The 20,902-nt window shown below is 55.4% G+C and overlaps 4 protein-coding genes across 4 annotated transcripts; 2 read left to right on the top strand and 2 right to left on the bottom strand.

Annotated features, from left to right (window-relative positions):
* Positions 1–610: 610 nt before the first annotated feature.
* Positions 611–1,564, top strand: LOC125338498 (olfactory receptor 5-like). Its single transcript, XM_048329328.1, has one exon. It carries the CDS (start codon positions 626–628, stop codon positions 1,562–1,564), a length of 939 nt encoding a protein of 312 aa, XP_048185285.1. The 5' UTR covers positions 611–625.
* A 4,799-nt stretch (positions 1,565–6,363) lies between these two features.
* Positions 6,364–7,314, top strand: LOC125368151 (olfactory receptor 5-like). The gene has a single exon (XM_048369008.1). The coding sequence runs from the start codon at positions 6,379–6,381 to the stop codon at positions 7,312–7,314; it is 936 nt and encodes a 311-aa protein (XP_048224965.1). The 5' UTR covers positions 6,364–6,378.
* A 3,213-nt stretch (positions 7,315–10,527) lies between these two features.
* On the bottom strand, positions 10,528–11,487 carry LOC125368150 (olfactory receptor 5-like). Its single transcript, XM_048369007.1, has one exon. It carries the CDS (start codon positions 11,470–11,472, stop codon positions 10,528–10,530), a length of 945 nt encoding a protein of 314 aa, XP_048224964.1. The 5' UTR covers positions 11,473–11,487.
* A 5,521-nt stretch (positions 11,488–17,008) lies between these two features.
* LOC125338491 (olfactory receptor 5-like) lies at positions 17,009–17,947 on the bottom strand. Its single transcript, XM_048329310.1, has one exon. It carries the CDS (start codon positions 17,945–17,947, stop codon positions 17,009–17,011), a length of 939 nt encoding a protein of 312 aa, XP_048185267.1.
* Between the last annotated feature and the right edge of the window lie 2,955 nt (positions 17,948–20,902).

The raw sequence follows: 20,902 nt of genomic DNA, 5'->3' as shown, positions 1-20,902 counted from the left end.
GTGAGGTGCCTGTCAGAGCCCCAAGATGCACACAGCAATCAGGGCCAGTTCCCAAACGTAGAAGTCGCTTGAAGGAGCCAGGAGGCCAGCTTGTGCCTGTAGTCTCAGAGGTGGAAGTAGGAAGGTCGACATCCTAGCTCATCCCAGACATCATCCATGTGAAACGCCAACCCAGCACACAAGCTAGAAAACAAAACAAGATGGGAGCAGCACTTGAGGGGCAGAGGGCCAGCACCCCAATATATATATATATATATATATATATATATATATATGTATATATATGTATATATATACATATATATATATGATTTCTCATTCAACACAGTTAGTTTCACTCTGTTCTTCCACTTGATTTCAAGGGATGTGAATGTTTCTCCGGGTCTCTCCAATGCTCAACTCCTTTTGTTCTTCCTAAGACCCACAGGCATCAGACTGACCATGCGGCATCTAGGGCACCAGACTGACGGGGCAGCATCTTTTCCAACAGCTCATTCCTAGCAGGAAGTTGATGGAAGGTCCCTGAGGTCTCCACTTCATGTGACCATGCCTGCAATTATTGTCCATGTTTAATCAGCCTGCACCTGTAGGAGAGAAGACAGTAATTTTCTTTGTCACGCAACAGATGGAGAGGTCGCTGGAGCTGGCCAACTCGACCCGGGTCCAGTACTTCATCCTTCTGGGCCTGTCCACACGGCCAGGGGTCAGGGCCGCCCTGTTCTTCGTCTTCCTCACCCTCTACCTGCTGACACTCCTGGAGAATGCGCTCATCGTCTACTTGGTGAGCGCCCACAGCGAGCTGCGCAAGCCCATGTACTTCTTCCTGGCCAACCTCAGCTGCCTGGAGATGAGCTACGTGTCAGTCACCATGCCCACCCTGCTGCTGGGGCTGTGGGCCGGGCCCTACCGCATCCCCTTCACCACCTGCATGACCCAGCTCTTCCTCTTCATTGTCCTCATTTGCACCGAGTGCACGCTCCTGGCCTCCATGGCTTACGACCGCTACGTGGCCATCTGCCGCCCCCTGCACTACCCAGTGCTCATGCGGCCCCAGGTCTGCGTGGCCCTGGCCTCGGCCTCCTGGCTGGGGGCGCTGGTGGTCTCTGTGGCCAAGACCACGTGCATCGCCAGCCTGTCCTACTGCGGCCCCAACGTCCTCAACCAATTCTTCTGTGATGTCTCCCCGCTGCTCAACCTGTCCTGCACCCACGTGGCCCTCACAGAGCTGGTGGACTTCATCTCCGCCATCGTCATCTTCTGTGGCACTCTTCTGGTGGCCCTGGCCTCCTACGTGGCCATCGGCAGGGCTGTGCTGCGCATGCCATCGGCCGCTGCCCGTCACAAGGCCTTCTCCACCTGCGCCTCCCACCTGGTGGTGGTGGGCATCTTCTACTCGGCCGCCCTCTTCATCTACTGCCGGCCCAGCCGCATCAAGTCCATGGACCTGAACAAGGTGCTGTCGGTCATCTACACGGTGGCCACGCCCATGTGCAACCCCATCATCTACTGCCTGCGCAACAAGGAGGTGCACGATGCCGTGCGCAAGACCCTGGGCCGGCCCTGACCCTGACCCTGCCCTCCGCCCCACCACGCTGCACACGGGAGATCACACCGAGCTCAATGCCGCTCACCTCAAGCCCATCATCCACTGCCCCCAACCGAACCAGAGGCAAGTGTGCAAATCCACAAACACCTGGCCTGCTAACCCATGTGGAAACATGTCCCACTCGCTCACAAGCCCTGGGGTGGGTTACCACACTCCCTTCATGCTAGTTGTGTGTGTGTGCATGTGCGTGCATGTGTGTATGTGCATGTTTGTGTGTATGTGTGTGAGTATGTGTGTATGTGTGCGTGTGTGTGTGTGCATGCGCACGAGCCCATCCACTGCTTGTAACCCACTAGAGGAATGGCGTTTGTCACCTGTCACCTGTGGTTCCTGATGTCGCAGCCCGTGTACTGGGCTCACGCCAGGCTGGCCCAAGCTCACACTGTGCTGTCCAGGGTTCGGGGAATGGAGAATAACCCCATGTCAGGAAGGCCTTTGGGTGGGGAAGAGGAGGGGTGGGGGGCAGACGCAAAGGGGTTCTGACCCCATCTTCAAGGCAGGGGAAAGCGCTCAGGACATTTCCCTTGGAGGCCGTGCAGGGCGGTGGCGCATGCCCACCATGCCGGCCAACCAAGGGGCAGAGGCGGGAGGGCTGCAGGCAGAGGCCAGCCCAGAGCCAGCACCAGACCCCCCCAAAGGAAAAGAAATACGTAAACAACCCAAACACGGAAAGCAAGGAGGTGGGGGCCATGGCTCAGGAGAACGGCGCAGGCCCTGGATCCCGTGAGCGGCCCGGCCATGTTTCTGTCCCGTTTGTTTCCTCTCTTGTGCCTTTGCTGTGTGGATTTCAGGAAATGTCAGGCAGCAGCCCTTTCTCTCCGCCGCAGCCTGCAGGCGCTGAGTCGGCACATGGGGTTGAGGTTGAATGTGCGCAAAATAAACTTGCTTGTCCTCACCTACTTGAGGTGCAGGGCGCCCCGGAGAATCGGCTCCCAACTCCGCAGCTGGCAAAGCCCAAGGAGCCCAGGCTGCACCCAGCTCCCTCAGCCAGGCGGCCTGGCTCCTCTGCCCCCTCCTCCACTTCACCACCCACAGCCCAACAGCTCTTGTCTTTCTGCCATAACCCATTTGCACCTGCTGAAGGCTGTCCCGTGCTTGGGATCCCGGGACAACACATGCGCTGTTTGGCCTCCTAAAGGCCAGGACATGGGGACATGTCTGCAGGGAGGCAGAGGGGCTGGGAAGGGAGGGAGGAAGGGCAGATGCAGTCGCTGTGTCCACTGTGCACCGCGTAAAAAGTGAGCGGCGTTCTTGTGGGTGGGGATTGGAGGGAAATTGGGGAGAAGGAAGATGGGGTGACCCTGCCCATTGGAACCCATTTGTATTGAATAACAACAATAAACAAGATCCCTGTGTGCTCAGGTTCCTGTCAGGATTTCCTCCTTTCCAAGGCTGCATCTCTTCCCCGTGTGCCCGTCCCTCCATGGCTTTCTGGGCCGCTCCCATTTGTTGCCCGTGTGTGGAAACATCTCCAGGGTGAGGGGCATGGCTGGAGCAGGAAAGCACCTGCCTGGCAGTGCTGAGGCCCTGGGTTCCGGGCTGAGGAAGAACGCATGGATGATGCCCACCCCCAGCCTTTGCCCACCCCCACTGTGCTCAGACCTGCCTGTCTCCACCCTGTGCCTGCCCCCAGCCTAGGAAGGAAGCCGCCCTCCCACAGCCCTGGCCACCTAGTCAAGAGCAGGGCATGGTGCTGGTGGAGGCAAGACAGGGGGAGGCCTGGCTGAGAAGGCTCCTCTCCTCCCCCTATTCTCTTCACCACTGCAGAGGTCGTGAAGAGCTTCCCCCGCCTCCCCTGCTTTACCACTACCCCCTCCCCTGCTTTCCGCCCCCCTCCCCTGCTTTCCGCCCCCCTCCCCTGCTTTCCGCCCCCCTCCCCTGCTTTCCCTCCACCCCACCCTCTTTCCTGCCACCCCTCCCCTGCAGTCCACAGGGACAAGGCCAGTCTCCCAGGCTGGCCGCAGCTCTGGTTTAAGCTTTGCTCTCTGCCTGCCTGGCACAGTTGGTCACAGGCATCTCAAACCAGAGAGACGCCAGGCCAGGCTGGGAGCAGTTTGAGATCCTGAGCCGCCTCCAAGGTGGGCAGCAGGGCTGCAGCCGGCTCCTCCTCCAGCAGAAGCAGAGTCCAGGAGGCGGGGCTGCCTTCTCTCCTGTCAGCATAAGCAGGAGAGGATTCGAGCTTGTCTACCTTCCGCCCTGAGGTGAGGGGACCGGTGACTCCAGGCGGTGGGGACAGGGAATGTCAGAAAGAAAAGGGAGTTGGCTTTTTTCTTCTTTGAGACAGGAGCTTCCCAGGTAGCCCAGGCTGTACTCGAACTTGCCATCTTCCGGCTTCAGCCTCGGGGAGCTGGGATTACAGGAGTGCACCATCATTCCTGACTATAGGGAAAAGCTTTTTTATTTTTGGAGATGCTGACTGGCGTTTGAATCCAGGGTCTCGTGGTGGCTAAGCAGGCCCTCTACCACATGAATCACCCCATCAGCCACCCTGTTTGTACTCGACTGTTATTTTAGAGGTGAAATGCAGTGGGGCTATACTTACATGAGCCAAGGAAGGAGTACATTTCCTCTTGTGCAGTATCCTCGGTCCCCTGGCTCTCTTCCCTTCCTTCCTTCCCGTCTCCACCCATGAGCTGCATAGTTCTTTTTCATCAACGTCCAGTTCCCTCCACTGCTGTACTTTTTCGTCCTTTCTATCGGATTCCGTGCCCTCACCAGACCCTCCCACAGATATTAATGTGAATTCACGGTATAAATAATGCAGAGTCGTTAGAAAAAAGAAAAGGCAATTTGATTTTTTAAAAAGTCCTTTATTTGCATAGCTTTGGAGTTTCAGAATGTATTTATATAAATATGAAAAGGTGGTTGGGCATTGCGCCTTTGTGATTCTCTCCTAAGACTCTTAGGTCTCACTGTATCTAGAATTCTGTGTAATTTGTCATATCCCAGTGCATTTTAGATATCAGGGAGAACACATGCTGTTTGTCTCTCATGATTTATTCTAATTCTGCCCATTTCCCTGCACGTGACATAAGAATATTCTTTCTAAGAGTAAATAAAATTCCACTATGTATAGGTACCACATTATTTTTGTTCCACTCATCTCTTGTGAGGTATCTGGGCTATTTCCATAACTTGACTACTATGAATATTGTGGCAGTGAACCTGGATGTGCCGGTGTCCTTATCCTATCCTGGCTCATATGCTCAGGTCAGATGCCCAGGAGTGGTGTGGCTGGGTCGCAGGAAAGGTCTATGTTCAGTTCCCTGAGGAACCTCCACACTGCTACGCAGAGTGGCAGTACTGATCAACATTCCCAGCAGCAGTGCCATAGGATTCTTTTTCTCCACATCCCCACCAGCATTGGTTGTTGTTCCACTTCGCAATGTTGGCTAATCCAACTGGAGTGAGATGGAATCTCAGAGTTGTCCTGATTTGCATTTCCTTTATGGCCAGGGATGGTGAACATTTCCTCCTGTATTCCTTTGTCACATTTACCTCTTCTTTGGAGAAGTGTCTCCTTAGCTCCCTTGCCCGTTTAGTGATTGGTGTATTAGGTTTGGTAGGGGGTCGTTTCTTGAGCTCTTTGTATATATTGGATTTTAGCCCTTGGTGGGAGGTGTTGCCCCAGCCCCTTCTTGTGTTTGAGGTGGGGTCGTGTTTCATGGCGGGCAGCCCTGGCTGGAGTCCCCCATCCCTGCTTCCCTCCGTTGCTGGGGGAGCAGGCATGTGCCACTGCACCCCGTCTCTGGGAGTCTGAATGTTTCTGTGTCTGGTTCACTTCACTTCCATAGAGGACCTCTGGTCCCACCCCTCTTCCTGACAAGGACATGAGTTCATCTTTCTTTATGGCAGAATGAGTCTCGGGTCGGGGTGTGTCCGGCATGGTGTCTGCGCATTCACGGGGTGATGTGCACCTCGGCTGTAGGAGGTAGTAGTCACCTCCTGCCTTTCCCGCTGCCTAACTGGTGCACGTGACCTGGGTTTAGTGAGAGGAGCAGCAGGCACTGGTGTAGCCAGGCCTTGGGTCTCCCTGTGTGACAGAAGGTTCCCACAGAACTCACGCTGTCACTGGGGTCCCAGTGAGCTCTCAATGCTTCCCCCTTGTTGGGGATTATTATGGCCTTGGGGGAAGGCTGCCCATCCACCAGCCTTGGGACAATGGAAGTTCCTCCCACCTTCTGGCCTCCACCCCTTGGGAGGTGAACACGTGCGTGCCACCATGATGGGGTTGTCCCGCCCACAAAGGAAGTTTCGTGATGTCACTTGATGGACATGGTCCTTAGCCTATGACTAGCCCTTTGGCCAGCCCCCTTTCTTTCCCGCCATTACTTCTATATAAGTGCCCTTCCATATTAAAATCTTTGAGACGCATCCCACCACCGCAGCGTGTCCCTGATGCCTTCCTTTTTGCCCCCGTACTTGGTAACATGTGGGGGGACTGGGGGGAGGGGAGGCTTCAGCAACCTTTCCACAACTTAGCGCTTGCCCATGTGAGCACGCCTTTGGCCTTCTGCTGGCGGAGGGCCAGGCCGAGTGCTCTTTCATAGATTTTGTGGTTACCATTCTCCCCGTGGGGGGAGAAAGGGTCGTTCAGACCCCAACACCCCCTCCCAGTCTCCCGCTTTCCTTCCTGGTATTTGAACTCAGAGCCTTGCACTTGCTGCACGGATCTCTCCCACATGAGCCGCACCCCAGTCCTCTACCACGTCACCCGAGACCGTGGACTCCCAGACCCCATCACGGCTAATGTTGTCTTTATCACCAAACAGATGGAGAGGTCGCTGGAGCTGGCCAACTCGACCCGGGTTCAGTACTTCATCCTCCTGGGCTTGTCCACCCGGCCAGGGGTCAGGGCCGCCCTGTTCTTCGTCTTCCTTGCCCTCTACCTGCTGACACTCCTGGAGAATGCGCTCATCGTCTACCTGGTGAGCGCCCACAGCGAGCTGCGCAAGCCCATGTACTTCTTCCTGGCCAACCTCAGCTGTCTGGAGATGAGCTACGTGTCAGTCACCATGCCCACTCTGCTGCTGGGGCTGTGGGCCGGGCCTTACCGCATCCCCTTTGCCACCTGCATGACCCAGCTCTTCCTCTTCATCACCTTCATATCCACCAAGTGCTCGCTCCTGGCCTCCATGGCCTATGACCGCTACGTGGCCATCTGCCGCCCCCTGCACTACCCCCTGCGCATGCGGCCCCAGGTCTGCGTGGCCCTGGCCTGGGTCTCATGGCTGGGGGCGCTGGTGGTCTCAGTGGCCAAGACCACGTGCATCGCCAGCCTGTCCTACTGTGGCCCCAATGTCATCAACCATTTCTTCTGTGACGTCTCCCCACTGCTCAACCTCTCCTGCACCCACGTGGCCCTCACAGAGCTGGTGGACTTCATCTCCTCCTTTGTCATCCTCTGGGGGTCCCTTCTTGTGGCCGTGGCCTCCTACGTGGCCATTGGCAGGGCTGTGCTGCACATGCCGTCGGCCACTGCCTGGCGCAAGGCCTTCTCCACCTGTGCCTCGCACCTTACCGTCCTGAGTGCCTTCTACTCTGTGGTGCTCCTCGTGTACTCGAGTCCCGGCCCCACGGAGGCCTCAGACCACACCAAGGTGCTGTCCGTCCTCTACTCGGTGATCACACCTGCGTGCAGCCCTGTGGTTTACGGCCTGCGGAGCCGGGAGGTCCGTGCTGTGCTACGGGGAGCCCATGCACCCTGAGCCCGCAGCTGGGGGACGGGAGAGAATATTCTAGATGCTCCCTATAAAAACTTTCTGTTGTGAAGGCTATGAGTTATCTCCTAGGCGACTGGAAAATGAACCTAACGGAAGGGGGCAACAGCTTCCTGGTGACCTACAAGGCCGTCGGCTGCCTCTGTCACAGGTGAGTTTGCACAGGGCCGGCGTTCATCTTCTCCACACCACCATGTGTGTTGTTCGTGTGCATGGATGTGTACCCAAAATCGAGGCACAAGAATGAATATTGGAGGCTGGGGATCTGGCTCAGTGGAAGAGCGCCCGCCTGGTGAGCACGAGACCCCGGGTTCGGTCCCTGGTTCTGGAAAAAAAGCAAAAATCACAAAACTATAAAAGAATGAATATTGGAAAACTGTGATATTCGGGGGTTAACATTGCTTCGGGAAAATGACTGGAGAAGTTACTCAAGTATCCACCGAAGGCAAAGGTGGCTCATGTGGCCAGGCCCGTGGCTCAAGGCACTGGGCAGAGAGATGTTGGGGGATGAGTTTTGACCGAGGACCTGCAGGATCTTGAGTGTGTTCAAGTCTTTTGTAAGACAATAATAATAAGCACTGCCCATGACAGCTGAACAATGAAGCCACCTGTGGTGAGTGGATAAAGAGGGCACGGTATATCCACACACCGTGGAAGAGCACACACACCACTATCACGAAAAATAAAATCACGGCAAATGGATGCAGCTAAAAGACATCAAGCAAGACAAGGCCAAGATCCAAACACAAAATCTTGTATGTTTTAATTCACATGTGGAAGCTCCACCCCAGAGCCATACCTACTTAGGCGCATGTACACTAGTTAGTATAAGCCCATTTGTGTAACTGTTTGCATGGGTTGACATAGGAAGGGAAGCAGGGGAAAGGCGAGGAAACGAGGAAGAAAGAAAGTGAATGAGTGACTCTGGGGTGCGCGGCACGTAACTCCGGTGATAGCCGTAGAAAGAAACTCAAGGAAAGCAGTTGATGAATGGGGTGAGGAGAAGGGACAGAAATGAGCTGTCAGGGGCCGGGTACCTGGGGGGGTGGGGGGTGCATGAAGAAGTCTGTCAAAGTAGATGATTGGCAGCTATGAAAATAGAACAAGGAAGCCTGAAGCACTTGTCTAGGAAAGGGTGTGTGTGTGTGTGTGTGTGTGTGTGTGTGTGTGTACGTAGCAGTGAGGTATCCCCTGTGTAGCTAATGTCCCCTAACAAAACTCTACCAGCAGTAGCCATTACACCAGCTTGTCTAGAAAGAGTCTGAGGGCAATGATGTCTAACACTGCTGCAGGCGTTGGTAGGGGAGGCAACTGGGGGACTTGGACTTTGTCTTTTCTGTATGGAAAATCCTGCCTGACGTTTGTGGTATCTTCGTAGTTGAATAGATCTATACGTTATAATAAACTTGGAAGAATGACCTGCTGGGTCAAGTCAAGATGACTTGATCATCTTACTGTAAGAATTTTAAATTCCTCTTAAAGTAATAAGAGGCTCCCTGCATGGTCCGTGGAGAGCTGGAAAGCCTAAAATGATGTTACCGCAAAAAAAACACACCACATAAAAACCTTCAACGAGTCCTGCTGTGTTACCAGCTCATAGCTGACTCCAGATCCCTGACTTGAGAGTCGCCACTGGTCAAGCTTGCTGTGTTTCCCAGGGATTCTGGGTGGTGGCGCCTTGGCTGGCTGAGTGGGGGCGGCAGCGAGGGGGAGGGACCCCAGAGGCTCCCAGGTGCCTGCAGATGGCTGGCGGCTAAGGAGAGCAGGAGACAGCAGTGGGCGGTGGGTGACTCTGTCTTCTCCCTTTGCTTTCCTGACCTTTGAGCTGGGTCCTGTGGGCTCCACATGTAGCAAAGCTGACAAGTGGAGAAACATCCGGTCCAGACTGTGACATGGAGTCAATTCAGCTAACGCAGAATGGATGCAGACACACAGAATGGATACAGACTAAATCCAGGTAGCACAAAGTGAGTGCAGGTAGCACAGAGTTAACTTGCTCTGGGCTCCCACCCCTATCCCCACCTTGGCAGCCCCAGAGAAGCAGGCTGAGAAGCTCAGAGGGCAGGAAGGGGTCTCAGACCTTGGAGAGCTAGGAGGGCTCATTGCTTGGGGCCTCTCTCCCCTGTAGTCGCCCTGCCATCCCCACCCGACCTCTGCAGGGCCACCCTGCCTTCTGAGCAGAGCTCCTACTCCTCCACACTCCAGCCCTTCTTTCCCAGACCCCAGCTCATCTCTCAGATGTGGGGTGTTTTGTTTTTTTTTGCTCTCCCTGGGATGAGCTTCTACCTGTTGGGCAGTGGGATCGGGAAGGACATTTTAGAAGGGTAACTGTCAGCATGTACAGAAAGCCGTGAGCTTCTGAGTCCCCATGCACTTGTCCAATAAACTCTGGAAGTTCATCCTGTAGATACACACACACACACACACACACCTGCATACGCGCACACACACACACACACACACACACACACACACACACACACACACACCTCACAGAAGAAATACTGAGCATGGAGAGGTCCACCCAGAGCTGCTTGCACAAGGGCAGCCCACGCAGCCAGGGCACCATGTACAACCAGACTTGGGGACCCCAACTTCCTCACAGTCCAATGAGGTTTGGCAAATAAAACAATGAAGCTGCCAGGTGCCATAGCTCACAGCTGTCATCCTAGCTACTCAGGAGGCTGAGGTCTAAGGATCATGGTTTGAGGCCAGCCAGGGGAAAGTCTATGAGACTCATCTCCAATTAACCAGTGGTGGGGGGGGCGCATCAGGAGTGGAGTTGCGGTACAAAAGCTTAGGGACACTTGATGTCATGAAATATACAGGATTTCATGTGGTGACGCTTGCACAACTCCATAAATATTCGGGGAGGGGGAATGTCACTGAATTTGACATTTTCATAAGTGAAAGCCTATGGTGTATGAATCCTATTTCAATAAAAAGTAGGATACTGGGAATCAAGCCTGCAATCCTGGTGGGGAGGTGGGTGGCAACTGTGGGGCTGCAGTTCAAGGACAGCCCAGGCAGGAAGTTCCAGAGACGCTCTCCAAACCCACAGCTGGGGCGGAAGCATGGGCCTCCTGCCCCACGCAGCCTGGGCAAACAAAGTCCAGCACCAGAGGGTGGGAGATAGAACCGCAGCACAGAGCAAAGGCAAAGCCCCGAGCTCAAATCCCAGGATCGGAGCCCCGACAGCTGTCAGCCCAAGGCCCCGCGCAGGGTCCTGTGGAAAGCGGCCTGCACCTCCTTGTTGCGCAGGCAGTAGATGATGGGGTTGCACATGGGCGTGGCCACCGTGTAGATGACCGACAGCACCTTGTTCAGGTCCATGGACTTGATGCGGCTGGGCCGGGCGTAGATGAAGATGGTGGCCGAGTAGAAGATGCCCACCACCACCAGGTGGGAGGCACAGGTGGAGAAGGCCTTGCGCCGGGCAGCGGCCGATGGCATGCGCAGCACAGCCCTGCCAATGGCCACGTAGGAGGCCACAGCCACAAGAAGGGACCCCCAGAGGATGACGATGGCGGAGATGAAGTCCACCAGCTCTGTGAGGGCCACGTGGGTGCAGGAGAGGTTGAGCAGCGGGGAGACGTCACAGAAGAAATGGTTGATGACATTGGGGCCGCAGTAGGACAGGCTGGCAATGCACGTGGTCTTGGCCACTGAGACCACCAGCGCCCCCAGCCATGAGACCCAGGCCAGGGCCACACAGACCTGGGGCCGCATGCGCAGGGGGTAGTGCAGGGGGCGGCAGATGGCCACGTAGCGGTCATAGGCCATGGAGGCCAGGAGCGTGCACTCGGTGCAAATGAGGGAGATGAAGAAGAAGAGCTGGGTCATGCAGGTGGCAAAGGGGATGCGGTAAGGCCCGGCCCACAGCCCCAGCAGCAGGGTGGGCATGGTGACTGACACGTAGCTCATCTCCAGACAGCTGAGGTTGGCCAGGAAGAAGTACATGGGCTTGCGCAGCTCACTGTGGGCGCTCACCAGGTAGACAATGAGCACATTCTCCAGGAGCGTCAGCAGGTAGAGGGTGAGGAAGATGAAGAACAGGGCAGCCCGGATGTCAAGATGGGTGGAGAGGCCCAGGAGGATGAAGTACTGGACCCGAGTCGAGTTGACCAGCTCCAGCGACCTCTCCATCTGTGGGGAGACAAAGACAATGTTAGTTGTGATGGGGTCTGAGAGTCCACGGTCTCGGGTGACATGGGAGAGGACTGGGGTGTGGCTCATATGGGAGAGATCTGTGCAGCAAGTGCAAGGCTCTGAGTTCAAATCCTAGGGCAGAAAACCAGAGATTTGGGGGGTGGGAAGTATTGAGAGCTCACTGGGACCCCAGTGACAGCTTGAGTTCTGTAGGAACTTTCTGTCACACAGGGAGACCCTGTGGCCTAGGGGTGCCAGAACCTGCTGCTCTTCTCACTAAATCCCCGCAAGCATGCACATGATTGGCACCCAGAAAGGCAGGAGGTAGGGGTGCTGCTCCCTGCTGCCATTGTGGTTCTCCATGAGAAACAAGCACGGGAAATGGCTCTGTGGGCAGAAACAAAACGTGGTCCTTTCCCATTATTCCTTCTTTTCCCCACCCGTGCACCGATGAAGATGTGCAATTTTATTTCATAGACTAATCATTCCTCCTCACTGGACACTGATGTCGAAAATGAATGACACAACTTATGGATGGGACAGGAGGAAGAAACTGGGAGAGAGCAAGGGAAGGGGGGACAGCATCCAAACAAACATGCCCTCCTTACCTGACTTAGTAACAGTCACCCCGTTGTGCCTCACCTTTACAGCAACAATAAAAGATTCAAAGAATAATTTCTCCTCCTCCTCCTCCTCCTCCTCCTCCTCCTCCTCCTCCTCCTCCTCCTCCTCCTCCTCCTCCTTCTCCTCCTTTCGTCCACGCAGTATCCTGCTTTGCACTCAGGACCCCATGCTTTGCAGGCAGCAGCTCGCTATGCTCCCATGTACTTGTTTTCAAAATGTCTTTTGCTTCTGGTTTTATTTTTCCAGAAGCTCCCATGCTCTTTATCCAGGGACCAGCCGGAGGAGCTCCTCCCACCTCTGCTGCCCATACAGAGATGGCGGATCTATACCACCACAACCAGCTTGGTTTCTGAGATGGAGGCAGACACAGAAATATTCAGACTCCCAGAGACGGGGTGCAGTGGCACGTGCCTGCTCCCCCAGCAACGGAGGGAAGCAGGGATGGGGGACTCCAGCCAGGGCTGCCCGCCATGAAACACGACCCCACCTCAAACATAAGAAGGGGCTGGGGCAACACCTCCCACCAAGGGCTAAAATCCAATATATACAAAGAGCTCAAGAAACGACCCCCTACCAAACCTAATACACCAATCACTAAACGGGCAAGGGAGATAAGGAGACACTTCTCCAAAGAAGAGGTAAACGTGACAAAGGAACACAGGAGGAAATATTCGTCATCCCTGGCCATAAAGGAAATGCAAATCAGGACAACTCTGAGATTCCATCTCACCCCAGTTGGATTGGCCAACATTGCAAAGTGGAACAACAACCAATGCTGGCGGGGATGTGGAGAAAAAGAACCCTATGGCACTGCTGCTGGGAATGTTGATCAGTACTGCCACTCTGTGCAGCAGTGTGGAGGTTCCTCAGGGAACTGAACATAGACCTTTCCTGCGACCCAGCCACACCACTCCTGGGCATCAGCCCTGAGCATATGAGCCAGGATAGGACAAGGACACTGGCACATCCAGGTTCATTGCTGCACTGGTCACAACAGCCAAGATATGGAAACAGCCCAGATGCTCCCAGATAGATGAGTGGAACAAAAATAATGTGGTAACTACACACAGTGGAATATTACACACCCATTAGAAAGAATAAAATAATGTCACTTTCAGGGAAATAGACAGAACTAGAGCAAATCATGTTGAGCAAGGTAAGACAAGATCAGAGAAACAAACGGTACTAGCACAGAAAAAGGAAACAAAGAACAATAAAATTTTTGAAATTGCCATCTAAATTTTTGTAAGGTTTTTATTTCTCTTTTCAAATTTTATTTATTATATTATAAAGGTGATGTAAAGTTGTAAACTTCATTTCCAACAGAGTGTCTAGTGAGTATCTCTGTTGCATTGGTTCACCATTTGTCCCCCTGTTTCTATGATTCCTCTTCCTTTTCTGAAATCAGAGAAACTTATATATAAGACACAGGGTACAGAAATAAAAACCAGTGACAAAATGGAATAAACCAAAGGAAAAAATAAAATAGAAAGAAAAAAGTAATAACTGTAGTGACTACAAACAAAAAAAAGAGAGAGAGAAACAAACGGCTCATGCTTTCTCTGATATGTGGAAGCTAGATCTGAAATGCACTGGGATGTGGCAAATTACACAGAAGTCTAGTTACTCCCATATAGTGAGACCAAAAAGGATAGTCTTAGGAGAGAATCACAAAGGTGCAATCCCCAAGAGCCTATTCATATAAACTAAGAAACATACTGACACAAACTACAAAGATATGGAATCAAAGGACTTTATTCATGAATTGCTTTTTCTTTTCCTGATGACTCTGTATTCTTTACCTCATATGCGGCGTATTCACGTGCACATCTGTGGGAGTGTGGTGAGGCACAGAAACTGAGGGGAAAAGGTGAACAGTGCAGCAGTGGAGAGCACTGGACACTGAGGAGAGTGAGCTATGCTACTTGAGGGTGGACACGGGAGGGAGGGAAGGGGAGAGAGCGAGGGAACAGAGGACACAGTACAAGAGGAAATGTACTCCTCAGCTAACTCAGGCAAAACCACAAAATAAATTAAAAACCCAGAGACCTAGTTGGGAGATTCACGTGGCAGAGAACCTGCTTAGCCACCATGAGGGCTTGGATTCAAACACCAGTCAGTGTCACAAAATGTAAAGACTTTCCCTATAGTCAGGAATGGTGCATCCTGTAATCCCAGCTCCCCGCAGCTGAAGCAGGAAGACGGCAAGTCTGAGTGCAGCCTGGGCTACCTGGGAAGCTCTTGTCTCAAAGAAGAAAAAATAAATAAAAAACCCTTTTTCTTTTTTGTTTGTTTGCCAGTCCTGGTGCTTGAACTTAAGGCCTGAGTGCTGTCCCCGGCCTCCTTTTGCTTGAGGCTAGCACTCTACCTCTTGAGCCACAGCACTGCTTCTGGCTTTTTCTGTTTATGTGGTGCTGAGGAATTGAACCCAGGGCTTCATGCATGCTAGGCAAACACTCTACCACTAAGCCCATTCCCAGCCCAAGCCCTTTTTCTTTCTGACATTCCCTGTCCCCACCGCCTGGATTCTCCTGGGCCCCTCACCTCAGGGCGGAAGGTAGACAAGTGCGAATCCTCTCCTACCTATGCCGCCAGGAGAGAGGGCAGCCCCACCTGCTGGACTCTGCTTCTGCTGGAGGAGGAGCCGGCTGCAGCCCTGCTGCCCACCTTGGAGGCGGCTTAGGATCTCAAACTGCTCTCAGCCTGGCCTGGCGTCTCTCTGTTTTGAGATGCCTGCGACCAACTGTGCCAGGCAGGCAGAGAGCAAAGCTTAAACCAGAGCTGCGGCCGGCCTGGGAGACTGGCCTTGTCCCTGTGGACTGCAGGGGAGGGGTGGCAGGAAAGAGGCTGGGGTGGAGGGAAAGCTGGGGAGGGGGATGGAAAGCAGGGAAGGGGTGGAGAGAAAGTAGGGGAGATGGAGTGGAAAGCAGGGGTGGAGGGAAAGCAGTGGAGGAGTGTTAGTAAATCAGGGGAGAGGGGGTGGAAAGCAGGGGAGGTGGTATTGGTAAAGCAGGGGAGGGGGGAAGCTCTTCATGTCCTCTGCAGAGGTGAGGGGAACAGGGAGAGGAGAGGAGCCTTCTTAGCCAGGCCTCCCCCTGTCTTGCCTCCACCAGCACCATGCCCTGCTCTTGACTAGGTGGACAAGGCTGTGGGAGGGCGGCTTCCTTCCCAGGGTGGAGACGGGCACAGGGTGGGGGTGGGGCACGGGGTGGGAGGGGGAGGGTCAAGGCACAGGGTGGAGGCGAGCGGGTCTGGGCTCAAGCCCTCTGTGGCACCTGCTCTGGGAGTCCTGGCAGCACAGGAGCACCAGGCAGTTCTGCAGCCCGGGTCCCAGGCCCTGGAAGAAAATTTTCTGTCATCCCTGCATCCTTCCTGAGCCCAGAACCCAGGGCCTCAGCACTGCCAGGCAGGTGCTTTCCCCAGCCATGCCCCCCACCCTGGAGATGTTTCCACACATGGGCAACAGATGGGAGTGTCCCAGACAGCCATGGAGGGACGGGCGCACAGGGAAGAGATGTAGCCTTGGAAAGGAGGAAACCCTGACAGGAACCTCAGCACACAGGGATCTTGTTTATTGTTGTTATTCAATACAAAGGGGTTCCAATGGCCAGGGTCACCCCATCTCCCTTCTCCCCAATTTCCCTCCAATCCCCACCCACAAGATCACCACTCACTTTTTACGCGGTGCACAGTGGACACAGGGACTACATCTGCCCTTCCTCCCTCCCTTCCCAGCCCCTCTGCCTCCCTGCAGACATGTCCCCGTGTCCTGGCCTTTAGGAGGCCAAACAGCACATGTGTTGTCCGGGATCCCAAGCACGGGAAGCTTGGCAGCCTTCAGCAGGTGCAAATGGGTTATGGCAGAAAGACAAGAGCTGTTGGGCTGTGGGTGGTGAAGTGGAGGAGGGGGCGGAGGAGCCAGGCCGCCTGGCTGAGGGAGCTGGGTGCAGCCTGGGCTCCTTGGGCTTTGCCAGCTGCGGAGTTGGGAGCCGGTTCTCCGGGGCGCCCTGCACCTCAAGTAGGTGAGGACAAGCAAGTTTATTTTGCCCACATTCAACCTCAACCCCATGTGCCGACTCAGCGCCTGCAGGCTGCGGCGGAGAGAAAGGGCTGCTGCCTGACATTTCCTGAAATCCACACAGCAAAGGCACAAGAGAGGAAACAAACGGTACAGAAACATGGCCGGGCCGCTCACGGGATCCAGGGCCTGCGCCGTTCTCCTGAGCCATGGCCCCCACCTCCTTGTTTTCCGTGTTTGGGTTGTTTACGTATTTCTTTTCCTTTGGGGGGGTCTGGTGCTGGCTCTGGGCTGGCCTCTGCCTGCAGCCCTCCCGCCTCTGCCCCTTGGTTGGCCGGCATGGTGGGCATGCGCCACCGCCCTGCACGGCCTCCAAGGGAAATGTCCTGAGCGCTTTCCCCTGCCTTGAAGATGGGGTCAGAACCCCTTTGCGTCTGCCCCCCACCCCTCCTCTTCCCCACCCAAAGGCCTTCCTGACGTGGGGTTATTCTCCATTCCCCGAACCCTGGACAGCGCAGTGTGAGCTTGGGCCAGCCTGGCGTGAGCCCAGTACACGGGCTGTGACATCAGGAACCACAGGTGACAGGTGACAAACGCCATTCCTCTAGTGGGTTACAGCAGTGGATGGGCACCTGCGCGCGCACACACACACGCACACATACTCACACACATACATGCATATACACACACGCACGCACACACACACACCAACTAGCATGATGAGAGTGTGGTAACACGTCTCCACATGGGTTAGCAGGCCAGGTGTTTGTGGATTTGCACACTTGCCTCTGGTTCGGTTGGGGGCAGTGGATGATGGGCTTGAGGTGAGCGGCATTGAGCTCGGTGTGATCTCCCGTGTGCAGCGTGGTGGGGCGGAGGGCAGGGTCAGGGTCAGGGCCGGCCCAGGGTCTTGCGCACGGCATCGTGCACCTCCTTGTTGCGCAGGCAGTAGATGATGGGGTTGCACATGGGCGTGGCCACCGTGTAGATGACCGACAGCACCTTGTTCAGGTCCATGGACTTGATGCGGCTGGGCCGGCAGTAGATGAAGAGGGCGGCCGAGTAGAAGATGCCCACCACCACCAGGTGGGAGGCGCAGGTAGAGAAGGCCTTGCGCCGGGCAGCGGCCGATGGCATGCGCAGCACGGCCCGGCCGATGGCCACGTAGGAGGCCAGGGCCACTAGGAGAGTGCCACAGAAGATGACGATGGCGGAGATGAAGTCCACCAGCTCTGCGAGGGCCACGTGGGTACAGGAAAGGTTGAGCAGCGGGGAGACGTCACAGAAGAATTGGTTGAGGACGTTGGGGCCGCAGTAGGACAGGCTGGCGATGCACGTGGTCTTGACCACTGAGACCACCAGCGCCCCCAACCAGGAGATCAATGCTAGGGCCACATAGACCCGAGGCCGCATGAGCAGAGGGTAGTGCAGGGGGCGGCAGATGGCCACGTAGCGGTCGTAAGCCATGGAGGCCAGGAGCATGCACTCGGTGCAAATGAGGGAGATGAAGAGGAAGAGCTGGGTCATGCAGGTAGCGAAGGGGATGCGGTAGGGTCCGGCCCACAGCCCCAGCAGCAGGGTGGGCATGGTCACCGACACGTAGCTCATCTCCAGGCAGCTGAGGTTGGCCAGGAAGAAGTACATGGGCTTGCGCAGCTCACTGTGGGCGCTCACCAGGTAGACGATGAGCGCGTTCTCCAGGAGCGTCAGCAGGTAGAGGGCAAGGAAGACGAAGAACAGGGCGGCCCTGACCCCTGGCCGGGTGGACAGGCCCAGGAGGATGAAGTACTGGACCCTGGTCGAGTTGGCCAGCTCCAGTGACCTCTCCATCTAAAAGCAAAGCACAGCCAGGAAATTGGTTTGCAAATCTCTCTGCATTTTGGCCCACTCTGAGCCAAAGCCACTGTCAACTGTGGGAATGAAGCAAACTTTCCTTCAGTCTGTCTGCCTCTACACATGATGTCTATAGTACCCGGGGCAGCGACAAGAGTGGTCTCCACGAAACCCACCCAGGTGCCCATTGAATCTCCACCACGGTGGTGATTCACTTCAAGGTCCACTGAACTCAGCCCTCCAGGTCCTGAAAGGCTGGATCTGTCCTTGGTCCTGAAAACTCTTTCCCCAGCGCCCAATCTGGGGTGCTCTGCTGTCTGTCTAGAGGTGACCCCCGCCCCAGCCCCACTGCTACTCACCATAGAACTGAACCCTTTTCAGTCTTCAGATCTCCGCTCCCCTCCCTCTCTTTCTCCTGCCTGGGACCTCGCCCTACACCACCCACTTTTCTTCCTTTCCACAGTGCCTCCCTTCTCCCTGCCTGGACTTGTCCCTCTGTGTGCTCTCCTGTGAAGCCTCAGCCTGTCGTGCTAGGAGTCAGAGGGGTTTGCTTTTGTTTTGTTCTTTGGTGAGGAATTGGAGCACTCAGGGGTCTTGGGACTTCTGTTTGGCTCAGTGTATGCCCATCCATCAGCTGCGGCCGTGTGGGCAAGACCTGGAGGGCCAGAAGGCCCCCACCCACTTTCTCTCAGCCACACATGGTGCACAAGCTCCCCAGGCCCCCACCCTTCAGCCTGGTTCTGCCATTCCTCCCATGAGGATGAGCTGCCATCCCTTGCAGAGCCCCATGTGGACTGGACGCTGGCTTAGTGGTTCCCTCACAGGCCACCTTCCCAGCACACAGCGAACAACAAATATTGCCTAATGTCATTAGGGTATCTAATGAGGGGGAGACACTGGACAAAGTCACGGAGGGAGGACAGTGGACAAGGTCACAGAGGGGACGACAGTGAACAAGGCCATGGAGGGGCAGTGGACAAGGTCACAGAGGGGATGACACTGAGCAAGGTCTTGGGGGGGAGGACAGTGGACAAAGTCATGAGAGGAGTACAATGGACAAGGTCACAGAGGGGATGACACTGAGCAAGGTCTTGGGGGGGAGGACAGTGGACAAAGTCATGAGAGGAGTACAATGGACAAGGTCACAGAGGGGATGACACTGAACAAGGTTATGGACGGGACAACAGTGGACAAGGTCACAGAGGGGAAACATTAGACAAGGTCATGGAGGGAGGACAGTGGACAAGGTCACAGAAGGGAGGACAGTGAACAAGATCATGGGGGGAGACACTGGACAAGGTCACGGAGGGGAGGACACTGGACAAGGTCATGGAAGGGACAACAGTGGAGTCACTGGGGGAGGACAGTGGACAAGGTCACGGAGGGGAGGACAGTGGACAAGGTCATGGAGGGGAGGACACTTGACAAGGTCACGGAGGGGAGGACAGTGGACAGGTCATGGAGGGGAGGACACTGGACAAGGTCACAGAGGGGAGGACAGTAGACAAGGTCACACCACTAGAAAATAACAAAGGCAGTGTTGGGGTCTGGGCCTCCCTGCCTGGGTCTAGCCGCCTTCCTCTCTGGCCTTCACTGCTTGTAAAGCAACTAGAACATGTTTGCCTCTTCTTCCTCTGGTCTCCAAACCAATCTAGGAGCTGCGCCACCTCTGCTCTGAGGTGAGGCAGGGAGGGGTGGTAGTGAAGAAGTCCTTTCTCCAAGAAGGACAAGAAGTGGCAGGTAGGAAGCTCAACATTCATGGCTTCTGGCTGTTGGAAGTGGGCAAAGCCATAGGGAAGCCAGAGGCTGGGGGGCACCCAGTGAGGGCTGAGGGCGGAGCCAGAGGCTGGGGGGCACCTGGTGAGGGCTGAGGGGAGAGCCAAGGGTGCCCAGTGAGGGCTGAGAGGGGGAGCCAGAGGCCAGGGGCACCTGGTGAGGGAGGGCTGAGGTCGGGAGCTGGGGGCACCTGGTGAGGGCAGAGGCAGGGAGCCAGAGGCCCGGGGCGCCTGGTGAGGGCTGACAGAGGGAGCCAGGGGTGCCCGGTGAGGGCTGAGGCAGGGGAGCCAGGGGTGCCCAAGTTAGAGCTGAGGTGGGGGAGCCAGAGGCCGGGGGTACCTATGAGGGCTGAGCAGGCGGAGCCAGAGGCCGGGGGCACCTGGTGAGGACTGAGGTGGCCCTGTTTCTGCCCATCTCCAGGGAAAGGCAATGAAGGGAGAGCCTCACTCCCAAACCAGCAGTGCATTTTCAGTCATCCCTGAGAGAAATCTTGGCACAGTAGAAGAAAATTCGAGCTTTATATCCTTGCGTGGACTTATAGCCCAAAGCCCCTGCCTGGCTGCCTGGAAATGGGTGTTTTTTACCCAGTCTTGCTATTCCATCTCTGTCTCTACACAGGAGCTGATGGTGTCACCATAGTGCAGGATTTGGGGGAGAGAAAGCAGGGAAACTCACAACAGCATTGACCAGAGCCGGTGAGCTTTAAATATCTTGTCTTATCTTCATTCTCCCTCCATCATCTCCATCCTCCCATCCCCGCCCTCCCCACCCTGAGCTTCCAGTCTCCTTACCTGAGTATCTCAAGAAGTGGGGATGGACAGAGGTTGTGCCTTCCTTCTCTGGGCCTCTGCTCTGGGATGAGAGGCCCTGGGTAGCCACTCGATGCAGAAGCTTCAGGAATTAAGCCAGGGGGCCTGGCCACCAGAGGACCAGGGCACTGTCTTGAGCTCCCCCTGGCCCGGGTGAAGCTGGCCTGGGTTCTAACCGCACTCCACCTCCACGCCTGCGTGACTGAGCTCTTAGCCCGGCCACCACTGAGAGGCCGGCTTAAGCCATCCAGCTGATGGGCCCCCAAGGACTTCCCAGTCCCTGCAGAGCGAGGGGCCGGGCGAGGACGGTTGAGTGCTGCGTCGTGAATGGGCTGATGGAGGAGGAACCTCCTTTAGACCATTTTAA

The sequence above is a fragment of the Perognathus longimembris genome, chromosome 20 (assembly GCF_023159225.1).
Source record: "Perognathus longimembris pacificus isolate PPM17 chromosome 20, ASM2315922v1, whole genome shotgun sequence".
NCBI lineage: Eukaryota > Metazoa > Chordata > Mammalia > Rodentia > Heteromyidae > Perognathus > Perognathus longimembris.
Note: the sequence above shows the minus strand (reverse complement) of the source record. Positions and strands in the feature narration are given on the sequence as shown.